The 11,319-nt window shown below is 58.0% G+C and overlaps 1 protein-coding gene across 2 annotated transcripts in view; it reads left to right on the forward strand.

Moving 5' to 3' along the window:
- Positions 1–10,979, forward strand: part of AP1M1 (adaptor related protein complex 1 subunit mu 1) — a 30,227-nt gene extending 19,248 nt beyond the window's left edge. For both annotated transcript variants that reach the window (XM_030303409.1, XM_030303417.1), the window contains 7 exons: positions 964–1,090; positions 2,213–2,355; positions 2,786–2,857; positions 3,285–3,443; positions 9,148–9,273; positions 9,848–9,923; positions 10,088–10,979. In XM_030303409.1, the coding sequence (XP_030159269.1) occupies positions 964–1,090; positions 2,213–2,355; positions 2,786–2,857; positions 3,285–3,443; positions 9,148–9,273; positions 9,848–9,923; positions 10,088–10,110 (726 nt within the window). In that variant the 3' untranslated portion in view covers positions 10,111–10,979. The remainder of the gene's footprint in view (positions 1–963; positions 1,091–2,212; positions 2,356–2,785; positions 2,858–3,284; positions 3,444–9,147; positions 9,274–9,847; positions 9,924–10,087) is intronic.
- Positions 10,980–11,319: the final 340 nt, after the last annotated feature.

An 11,319-nucleotide genomic window follows, 5' to 3' on the forward strand; every position in this document is an offset into this window, starting at 1 on the left:
AACCAGACGTTGCAGGGCCTTCTGTCCTGTTTTGTGCCTTTCCCGGGTTGTCGTTTCCTTGGTGCCTCGGTTTTCCACCTCCTTCAGAGGGGAAGGGCTCTCATGTTTGCCTGTGGTGCTTTCCAGATGCTTGAGTTAAAGGCTGGACAGATTTTCCTCCTTCTCTTTAGAAATAGGCAACTGGGGCCTTCCGGCACGTGGGTGTGGCTGGCACCTCTGAGGAGCGGCCCTCGTGGCCCCAAGGCCTGTGCATCTGCAGCCCTTGTTCTTGCCTGTGGGTGTGGACGTGGTGATGTGGGGTGGTCGTCATAGCTGTGGCCCCAGCGCCTCCGCCAGCCATTGTGTGGCCTCTGTTCTGTATCTAAAATGGGCCTGAGAAGAGGTGTTCCAGCAGCCTGGCTCCCTCAGGACAGCCTCAGGGTTTGCCTGCTGGCCTGTTGTGACTTTCTAATCACTATCTCAGATGCTTCCTGGTCTGCTCGTGAGCTACAGGGTTGCCCGAAGCATAACTCCGCCATGCAGACTGTTGGAGTGCACGGGGAAGGGCTCAGCCGTTACTCCTCTGACTTTATCTGGTGCTGTGGATCCATGGTCATGGGACCTCAGGGCAGCCCTGGGGAGCAGCGAGGTGTCAGGACCCGGGAAGCTCCATCTTTAGGAAGTAGCGGATATGGGGCAGGTGGCCTCCTGAGGCCCCACTTGGAGAAACAGAGATCTCTAGAAAAGCAAGTGTGGCCTGCCTGGAGGAAGGCCAGCCTAGTGGTTGAGCAGGCACTGGTAGGGTCCTCACTCAGCTGTGGCCTGAGGCCTAGAGGGCAGAGCCCACGGGTCGGCCTCTGTGACCCTGGCACAGAGGCTGGAGGGAGGCCGGGATGGGGAGAAGGGCATCGAGAATTGGGTGGCGGGAGGGTATGAAGCTGGTGAGTGGGGGCCTCCCTTCACGCCCGCCTCGCCGCCTCCCAGGTCAGTGCCAATGGCAACGTGCTGCGCAGTGAGATTGTGGGCTCCATCAAGATGCGGGTCTTCCTCTCAGGCATGCCCGAGCTGCGCCTGGGCCTCAACGACAAGGTTCTCTTCGACAACACGGGCCGTGAGTACCCCCTGCCACCCCCACTGCGTCCCTGTGGCCAGAGCGGGCCTGCGCTGAGCTCACAGCTGAGCTGAGGGAATACCCAGCTGCGTGGGCCAACGCGTGTACCCCAAGTACTTGCTTTAGAAACATGTTCAGGTTGTTTACAAGACAACTGTGAAAACTAGTAAATCCATAACTGGACGTAGAAAACATAGAAGAGCAGAGATCCCAAAGTCAAGTCCCCTCGTCACCCTGTGGGCCAGAGTGCACGGGCGAGCACCTCAGACGTCAAGTGTGGGAAGGGTCACGCAGGTCCACGACCCTGCCCTACACCATCTTGAAGGGAGCTGCGGGCTCAAGGTCAGGCCTTGCCTTGTTCTCTCCTGTCCTGTGCCAGCTCCTGCCCCCACCTGGAGTGCTGGGTCTGGGCTGTTTGAAGGCTACACACAGTGGCTCTGGCTCTTGCCACATGGCCTGCATGTAGCACCCCCTGTGGTGGGGCGGGGGCCAGAGTGATCTCAGGGACCCAGCGTGCCGAGTCTCTGTGTTGACAAATGGGACACCTGGCTCCTGGCCCACCACAGGACCCCCAGCCATGGGAGCGGTGGCAGGGGTGGCCACACCATCACATCAGCAGTGAGGCCCCCTCGGGTGTCAGCCCGTCAGGGCAGCTCCTGTCCCTGGCTGGGCCCCACCTGCACAGCTCCTCTGTGGGATGGAAAACCAAGACAGGAACCCAGAACACAAGGGATGACGATGCGGCCGGGGCACACCGGGAGCCCTGAGCCGTCGCCCCGCGTCTCCAGCCGGGTCTGTTATACATTCAGCAGACTCGCCCTGGGCAGGAGCGCCAGCTAAGCCACGGACTGGCTGCTGGGGGCCAGAGTGACCCAGGCCAGCCAGCCCTGCCCTCAGCCCGAGCCCGGGGTCAGGATGTGACGGGGCTTCCAAGGGGCTGCGGAGGGACGGGGGCGGTCGTCCAGGAACCCGGGCCCCTTGGCATTCGTGACCCAGACGCTCTCGCGGATTTGAGGGGCAGCTCTGCTCTGCCAGGGGTGAGCCCCCGGGATTGACAGTGTTGCCGAGGGAGTGACCCGGAGGGGCTAGGGTCTGTCCCGCCCTCACCCCGCCTCCCCGCAGGTGGCAAGAGCAAGTCCGTGGAGCTGGAGGATGTGAAGTTCCACCAGTGTGTGCGACTCTCACGCTTCGAGAACGACCGCACCATCTCCTTCATCCCCCCAGATGGCGAGTTCGAGCTCATGTCCTACCGCCTCAACACCCACGTGCGTGCGCCCGCCCTCCACCGGGGCAGGCTTTCCTCCAGGGCGGCCCGCGGGAGGCTCCAGACAGGCTCCCGCCCCCTCCCTGCTGGGTGGGAACGGTCCCTGTCCCCGAGCTGACACCCAGGGCACGAACAGCTCCCTACGGGCTGCCCGGCTCTGCAGAGCCGGTGTTTGACAGCTCGGGGCTCTGAACCTTTTGAGGGACCGGAGCCCTTTGGCCCTACTGCCCCCACTGCAGGCAGCCCCGGTGACGTGTTCTGCATTTTCAGAGGCCCCTCTGTGTGCGTGTCCATCTGGCCTGGCTGGGACTCGTCCGGCAGCCCCGGGCAGTGTCTTGCTGGGCTCACGCCTGGCAGATGGTCCCTTGCCTCGGGCCTCAGTGTCCCCTCTGGGGGAAAGGTGTGAGTGCTGTGTTCGCTTTCCCCAACAGGTCAAGCCCTTGATATGGATCGAGTCCGTGATCGAAAAGCATTCCCACAGCCGCATCGAGTACATGATCAAGGTGCGTGCACACCCGGCACACAACGCCAACCTGGGGACGAGGGCAGTGAGAGAGGGGGCTGTGGATAGCCTCGCCGGCTCAGGGCTGGCTATCCAGGCCTAACCAGGCCTAACCAGGGCAGGGACACCGTGGGGCTCTATGACCCCTGTCCGGGGAGATCAGGCCTGTGGCTGAGGTCCGTGCTGCCTCACTGACCCAGAGGGGAGAATGGGGAGCCCTGAAGGCCAAGGGGACTGGAGGCTATAGGGAGGGTCTCAGGTGGCAGGAGGGTACGAGCTGAGCCTGGAGAACCGGGGTCAGCTTGATGGGGGTCCCCGGGGCCGGGCCAGGCCAGGGGGGTGGGGCCCTTGCTGGGGCAGGCCGGGTCGGGGCCGGGCCTTCTCACCTGTGCCTTCTGCAACCTTGGCTGCATCGGCCTCGTCTCCAGGCCAAGAGCCAGTTCAAGCGGCGGTCAACGGCCAACAACGTGGAGATCCACATCCCCGTGCCCAACGACGCCGACTCCCCCAAGTTCAAGACGACAGTGGGGAGTGTGAAGTGGGTCCCCGAGAACAGTGAGATCGTGTGGTCCATCAAGTCCTTCCCGGTGAGCACCCTTCTCAGTGGGGTGCCCCTCGACTTCCTCCCACGCCCCGCCTGCCCCCTGTGCCCATCCCAGCACGCAGCGGCCTCAAAGCGGGGCACGGGGCCAGGATCCCCGCGGACAGAGAGCCGAGGGGTGGGCCAAGCGAGGAGGGAAAGCCGGAGCAGGCACGGGCAGCTTGTCCGAACAGCACCGTCTCCAGCGTCAGGGCAGCACCCCTGCCTCTCTCCCTCCCTCCTGCCCTCCCTCTGGCACTCCGGGTCAGAACTCCGCTTCCCTTGAGGGGAACAGACTGCCTCGAGGCCTGAGCAGCGTGGGTTTCGGACTCCAGCACGAGCTCCGGGAACGTAGAGCACTTCGTGCTGGCGTAGATGCCTGGCTTGTGGTCAGGGTTTTGAGCACTTGAGTCTGGGTTTGTAGCAGTGGCAGCCGGAGAGCCGGGAAGGGGGGTGTGCACCCCCGTGCTGTGCTGATTACGGCCCGTTGCCGTTTTCTCGTCATGAACGAGACGAGACTCCTTTCCTTAGGCCTGGGGGCCGTTTGCATTTCTTTCTCTGGAAATTACGGCAGCTGTCCCCTTCATTTCTCTGTCAGGTTTGGTCATTTTCTTCGTTTCTGAGAGCTCTTTTTATATGGGCAAGATTAAGCAAAGCTTTTTCTCTGATACGAGTTGCAGGAGGTTTTCCCTAGTTTGATGTTCTCTTTTGGCTTTGTTTCTGGTGGTTTTTGCTGTGTGACCTGTTTTCTTTTTTGAAAAAATTTTTATTTAGTTTGTGAGAGACAGAGGGGCACAGAGAGGGCGAGAGAATCCCAAGCAGGCTGTGCAGTCAGCACGGAGCCCACCGGGGGGGCTCAGTCCCACGAACCGTGGGATCATGACCTGAGCCAAAACCAAGAAAATGAAGCCGCTGTGTGACTTTTTCAAAATTGCTTCTTTGCTTTATGACTGTTGTTTAATGTAGTCACATTTCTCAGTCTTTTCTTTTTGTGGTGTCTGGACTGTAAGTCATACTTTGAAAGGCCTCACCTTTCCCAGATATAAAGGAATTCACCCATATTTGCTTCTAGAACCTGTATAGTGGCATTTTTTGTAACCTTGGCTTTTACGTCCTTTCAGAGCTAGGTCTGGTAAATGGGATGAGGTATAGGTCCAGTTTTGTCTTCTTCCAAATGGCTATCCAGTTTTCTAACATCATTTACTAAAAAGTCTTACCTTCCCCCAGTGGTTTTGAAATGCCATGTTTATCAAATATCAAATTTTCATATGGCATAAGGTCTCTTTCTGAATGTCCTGTTGTCTATCTGTCCATGCAGCGAGGCCACATTTTAACTCAGGGCTTTAGTCTATGTTTTAACATCTGATGAGGCCAGGCCCCCCCCCCCCCCCCCCAACCCCCCATATCCATCTCTTGTCTGTTTCCTGGTGATTCTTGCTTGTTTAGTTTTCCTTAATGAATTTTGGAACCTGTTTGTTTGTACTAAATACCAAAGTCAGAACACTTCTATGAGGCTTTGTCCTTTATGAGGACTTTGTCCTGTGTCCTTTTATGAGACTGACCTTTGTGTCAGTCTCACCTTTGTGCTTTTGGGGATGTTTGGATGTTTACCTTATATACTTCACATAGCCTTTCCCTAGGTGTAAAAAAGTGCATTTATTGAAATACAACATGCAGAAAAGTACACAAATGGAATGTGAATGAGTCAGTGAACTTCCTCGGGGGGAAACATCCATGTGTCTGGAACTAGATAAAAGCCACAGAACATCCCCTGCCCTCAGGAGCCTCCAGGGCTCACGACCAGTTGACACATTTCTCATAAAGATGCTTTAAAAAATTTTTTGTTTTATGTTTGTTTATTTTTAATTTTTTTTTTTCAACGTTTATTTATTTTTGGGACAGAGAGAAACAGAGCATGAACGGGGGAGGGGCAGAGAGAGAGGGAGACACAGAATGGGAAACAGGCTCCAGGCTCTGAGCCATCAGCCCAGAGCCCGACGCGGGGCTCGAACTCACGGACCGCGAGATCATGACCTGGCTGAAGTCGGACGCTTAACCGACTGCGCCACCCAGGCGCCCCTGTTTGTTTATTTTTAAGAGAGACGGTGCAAGAGGGGGAGGGGCAGAGAGAGAGGGAGACACAGAACCCAAAGCAGGCTCCGGGCTCTGAGCTGTCAGCACAGAGCCCAACGTGGGGCTTGAACTCACAAGCCGTGAGATCATGACCTGAGCTAAAGTCAGATGCTTCACCGACTGAGCCACCCAGGCGCCCCTCTTGTGAGGATGATTTTTAAGTCAGTGTGTTGGTGAGTGGGGTCTTCTCTTCCATTGTGTCTTCCAGCAGGTGGCTGATGTTTGTATGGTAGTTTTACGCCCTAGTTCCCTCCTGTATTTTTGGTTTATGGTAGTTTTTCTTTCAATTCCTGTGCATCTTCAGATACTCCTTCGTATCATTTACAACCAGATATGGTTTTCCCTTCTCTGCTGTTGTTGGGCATTTGATGGCTCCGGCGTCTCCTTGCTTTGGCTGCTGTCTCCAGGGCCCGTAAGTGGAGGTGGAGAGTGACCTCTGGTCTGGGCCCCAGCTGGAGGCGCTGGGCGTCCTCCCCCCAAGTCTGACACCACGTGGGGCCGTGGACTCGATCCAGCCCTTACTTTCCTGTGTTTTCGGCACAAATGGGTAACAAATTCATCCAGGCGCCCCTTTGGTGTCTCAGTTCAGATCTGTTAACGGGTGGATCTCGAAACATGGCTGCCTTCCGGTAAGCTCCACCCGATCGAGGCATATTTCCTTTTTAAAGCACCGTTGAACTGCGTTAACACTGTGCATAACTTTTGCACGCTGATGTTCGTAACCGAGGCTGACTTTTTTTGGGGGCGCTCTCTGTTCTGCCTGTTTCGTAATTACCCCATGCCCCATTTCCATGCCGCAGGGCAGTTTGAGGAGCCTGGATGTCGTCTGGTCTTGAGGTTGATAGAATTTGGCTGTGTGACCTTCCAGATCTCGACTACTTTCTCTCTTCTGTGGAAATTGGGCCATTCAGAGTTTCCATTTCTGTTACAGGCTGTTTGGGTAAATTGTTTCCCTTCAAAAAGCCAGCCAACCTAAGCAGGTTTTTAAGTTGTCTGCCAAGTTGGAGAAAGTGGTCTTTCTTTTTCTTTTTCTTTTTTTTTTCCCATTATGATGGTTACTTCTACCTTGTTATTGTTTTTTTTTTTAATTTTTTTTTAACATTTATTTATTTTTGAGACAGAGAGAGACAGAGCATGAACAGGGGAGGAGCAGAGAGAGAGGGAGACACAGAATCTGAAACAGGCTCCAGGCTCTGAGCTATCAGCACAGAGCCCGACGCGGGGCTCGAACCCACGGACCGTGAGATCATGACCTGAGCCGAAGTCGGACGCTTAACCGACCGAGCCACCCAGGCGCCCCTACCTTGTTATTTTTTATTTTGTCTATTTGGGCCTTCTGTCTTCCTTGATAAAGCTACCTAGTGGCTTCTCTCTTTTCTTTTTTTTCCCCCAGATTTGATTTTTAATTTTGTTGTAATGTTTTCCAGTCTTTTATAAGTCTTCGGTTTAAATTTCTTCATCCTTTCCTTGTTCTAAGTTTTCTTTCTTTTTTAAAAAAAATTTTTAATGTTAATTAACTTCTAGAGAGAGAGAGACAGAGCATGAGCAGGGAGGGGCAGAGAGAGAGAGGGAGGCACAGAATCCAAGCAGGCTCCAGGCTCCGAGCTGTCAGCACAGAGCCTGACACGGGGCTCGAACCCACCAACTGCAAGATCTTGACCGGAGCCGAAGTTGGATGCTTAAGCAACTGAGCCACCCAGGCTCCATCCTTGTTCTGAGTTTTCAAGTTGGATAGTTTCATTTGATGATTTTGTTTTAAAATGTATATCGCCACAAGTATTTAAGCCATAAATATTCTTACGAGCCCTGCCTTAGCTATATAACGCTTAGATTCTGACATGTCCTATTTGATGTGATCATCTAGAAATTCTGTAATCAAACAGAGTGGGTTGTTCTTTTTAAATTTCCTCGGGGAAGGGCCTTCTGTTTTCTTTTCTCCTCACTACAGATTTGGAGCACTGAGGCCAGACTGTTATTCTTGTCGTTTCCGTTTCTGGGATTTCTTGAAGTGTTTGTTGTATGCGATGGAAGGTCAGAGTTTGCAGATCCCCTGCGTGCACTTGGGAGGAAGGCAGGGCTTCTGCTGGCGGGGAGAGAGCCCACGAGGTCTGCGTGACGCCGAGGTAGCGTCTGCCCGTCAGCTCGGCCTTCCTCCGGCTCCCTCTGTGCCGCATGTGGCGCCTGCTTCACAAGCTGCTGCCGCGTGAGTTGGTGGCGTGGATACTCGCAGCTATGGTGTCTTCCCTGTGGACCGCGGGACCGCAGCCTCCGGGACCATGGCCTGTCCTCCTTGCACCTGTGACTGCTGCCCTGCGTTCTCCCCTGCCGTTTGTCTGCCTCTGGCTGGTGCGCCTTCGCCGGGTCTTCCTGCGCGTGTGGCCTTTCTCTGCTTTTGCGGCACAGAGTTGTGTTTTGGCCTGTGAGCCGGCCTGTAGGTCTCTCTCGCTCTCGGGGGACTTGCACCCGCTGACATCGACGTGACGGACACGGGGCGGGCGAGCCGACGCGCCGCTGCCCCTCGGCCTGTCCTCGTGCTTTCGTTTACCCTTTTGTCTTTATAAGGCTCAGATTTGGGGTCCGGTTACTGTTTCATACACAGGCTGATGATGAAGCGGCTTTAGTTCCTCAGCTGCCTGCTTTGTCTGCGGGACCGCATTATTCTCCCCTCATTGTCCCATGGTCTTTACTCAGCACATGTCACTGGCTCAGGCAGAGTCCCTGCTGTGGCCCTGGCCCTGGCGGTGGTGAACACACTGGCCGCTGGCTCCGCCCCAAGGAGGGGAGCATGAGGGGAGCACGAGCGCAGGCCGGGAGCCGGGGCTCCGCTCTGCTCTGCCCGAGAAGCTCCAGGACCACCCCTGCCTGCTCCGGCCAGAAGCAGCCCTGCTCAGCAGCCGCTCCCGCCAGAGCCGTGGGGGTCACCTGGTGTCCTGGGCGCGATAAGGGCCGCGCTCTCTTTGCTCCCTACTCCTCTAGGTGCGACACCCCGGGCGCTTGGATGGCCGGGCTGAGATGCCTCACTCCCGTCCGGGCCTGGGCTTCCGGTCATTCAGGGGCCATCTCTGGGAGCAGGACCCGAGTCCAACCCATCAGTCAGCCCCCAACCTCCATCTTTCACTTTTGTCATCTCCCTCTGTTCACCATGCCTCACCTTGACCTTCCCCCTCTGCTTCCACGTGCCGCCCAGACATGGGGCAGGTGGGGCTGTTCCCTCGGGCTCTGGCCTCAGCAGGTGGTCCACACCTCCTGCCTCCTTTCCCTGCCTGAGGCCTGTCAGTCTAGGCATCCTTGAAGCAACTAGTCTTCATTCCCTGAGAGTCTGTGCCACTCTCTTGATCCTAACAATTCGGCGATTTTCTGCAGCATGCCTGCGATCGGGCCGGCTCAGCTGGCAGGGCGGTCCGAGAGGCCTGGGCTAAGTGTAAGTGTGTCTGAGGAGCCGAGACTCTGGGAGACCGCGGCCACGCAGGAAGGGGCTCCGTGGCCGGGCCAGCAACTTGGCGCCCTACAGGAGCAGCTGTTGGCTGAGCTGGGCCAGGGCCTTGGCCTGACCGTCTCTCCCTCGTCTGCTCCCCCAGGGTGGCAAGGAGTACCTGATGCGGGCCCACTTTGGCCTTCCGAGCGTGGAGGCGGAGGACAAGGAGGGCAAGCCCCCGATCAGCGTCAAGTTTGAAATCCCCTACTTCACTACCTCTGGCATCCAGGTACATGCGGCCAGGGCCGCAGGGCCCCAGAGCACACGTGGACAGGCCCAGGCCTCCATCCCAGCTCGGGTTGCTGCAGCCAGCGTGGACAACGGTGCTGGTCTGCCTTCCCAGGGCGCCGACGTGCTGCCCCGGCTCTGCCGCCCTCCTCGGCAGCCTGGTCCCACCCCTGTCCACACAGACCTCACCCTGCACTTCAGCCCTGAGATTAGAGAGTCGTTCCGCCCCCAGAACTAGAGTTTGAGCCTCCGGTGTTCGCGCACCTGCCACCACAGGGCCTGTTTTCCAAATCCGCGAGGGGAGGTGAACTCTGGGCCTCCTCTCCAGGAGTCTGCTGGAGGGCCGTGTCTGAGAGGGCACAGCCTGGCTCTTCCCCGCACCTTCTGGCAGTGACCGCTCCCTCCCGTGGTGTCCACACACTCCAGACAGATGCCCCTCCCCCCCCCCCACACCTCTGCCTGTGCTTGCCTGCTCCTCCTCATAGCCTCCCCTCCCCTCCCTGGCCCCGAGGGAGTGACGGGGTGGGGGCGAGGGGCAGCACGCACGTACTCAGGCCCTGCTGCCCGTGCCCTAGGTGCGCTACCTGAAGATCATTGAGAAGAGCGGCTACCAGGCTCTGCCGTGGGTCCGGTACATCACTCAGAATGGAGGTGCGTGCAGCCCGCCACGGGCGGTGCAGACAGGCTTCCTGGTGGCCGCCCCCCTGTGCCCCAGGTGGTGCACACAGAGCAGCCCCAGGGTTGTGGTGGGGGAGGGGGGCGGCCCCGCCCCCAGGTGCGGAGCAGAAAACCAACGTCTCCTTCCCTGCTTCTAGATTACCAGCTCCGGACCCAGTGACGGGCCCCACGGCCGGCGCTGGCGCTCCAGGTGGAAGCACCCGGAGGAAGCACCTGCCGAGCCTGCGGGATGGAGGAGGGGCGCCCCCCTGGCTGCCGGCCACCCTCCCGGCTCCTCCCGGCTCCTCCCGGGCCCCACCTCCTCCAGGCACACCTGCTCTGCCGTTGCCACTCTCGTCCCTGAGGTCCCTTCTCCTAGAAGAGGCTCATCTTCGAGAAGTCTTGTCTCTCTGCCCCCTGAGTCAGTTTGAGGGGAAGGAAATGAAATCTTTCCCTCCAGAGATCAAATGCAGCCTTCTGTGCTGTTTAGCTCCCAGGCGCCAGAAAGATTGGGAAATGCCCGCCGGACTGCTGGCCGCACGCGGCATGTGGCCGGGCCGGCAGGGCCGCTGTTTTATTGCCGTTCTGCTGAACGTCGTAGGTTTATAAGTGTCCCCAGAGTTTGTCTTGTTCGTCCATCGTTGTTTACGTGAACCTCACTGTGTGCACCCCCCGCCCCTTGTCCTGAAGCGCTCTTGGGCAGCACTTAGCGCGGGCGGGCTCGCCCCCCCCCCCCCCCAGCAGCGCCAGCACCGGGTGGCCCTCCCACGTCCGGCCGGAACCTGGCACTCGGGTCTGTGGCTGCAGCTTCTGACTGCTCCTCGGGGCTCCTGGCCTAGACCCCCGGCTTCAGCGGAGGTGCCTTCCCAGGGTGAGCCGTGCCGTGCAAGGCCATCACCCAGCCACATCAGTGTTTGTCCCCCGGGGGACCGCCGGCCCCATAGGGCGGGGGGCACGGGCCATCCCCGTCTGTGCTGGGTCACCCACCGCACCACCACCCTGTCTGTGTCCGTGTCACACGATTACATTAAATTCCATTACTTAAACACACTGCCTGCCTTCCCTCAGGTGCAGCGTGCTGCGGACTCCTGGGTGGCCAGGGGCAGGTGCTGGACTCACATCAAGGTCCTCTCTGAGCTCACTAGAAATGCACGTTCACAGACCCCCCCCCCCCCCCACCAACCTGCCGAGGCAGAGTCTCTGGGATCGAGGCCCAGGAGACCTCTCAACAGTTTCCACCTGTGGTTCATATGTGCACTGGAGTTTGAAAACTGATGCCCGGTCCTCAGAGGGGATTGTGGTGGGCGCATGGGCAGGAAGTGCCCTGTCTTCCCGCGGCAGGCACCTGCATCTCCCCCTGCTGCCCCGCTGGGCCTTGCCCGGCTCACCC

Source organism: Lynx canadensis, chromosome A2, assembly GCF_007474595.2.
Source record: "Lynx canadensis isolate LIC74 chromosome A2, mLynCan4.pri.v2, whole genome shotgun sequence".
NCBI classification, from domain to species: Eukaryota; Metazoa; Chordata; class Mammalia; order Carnivora; family Felidae; genus Lynx; species Lynx canadensis.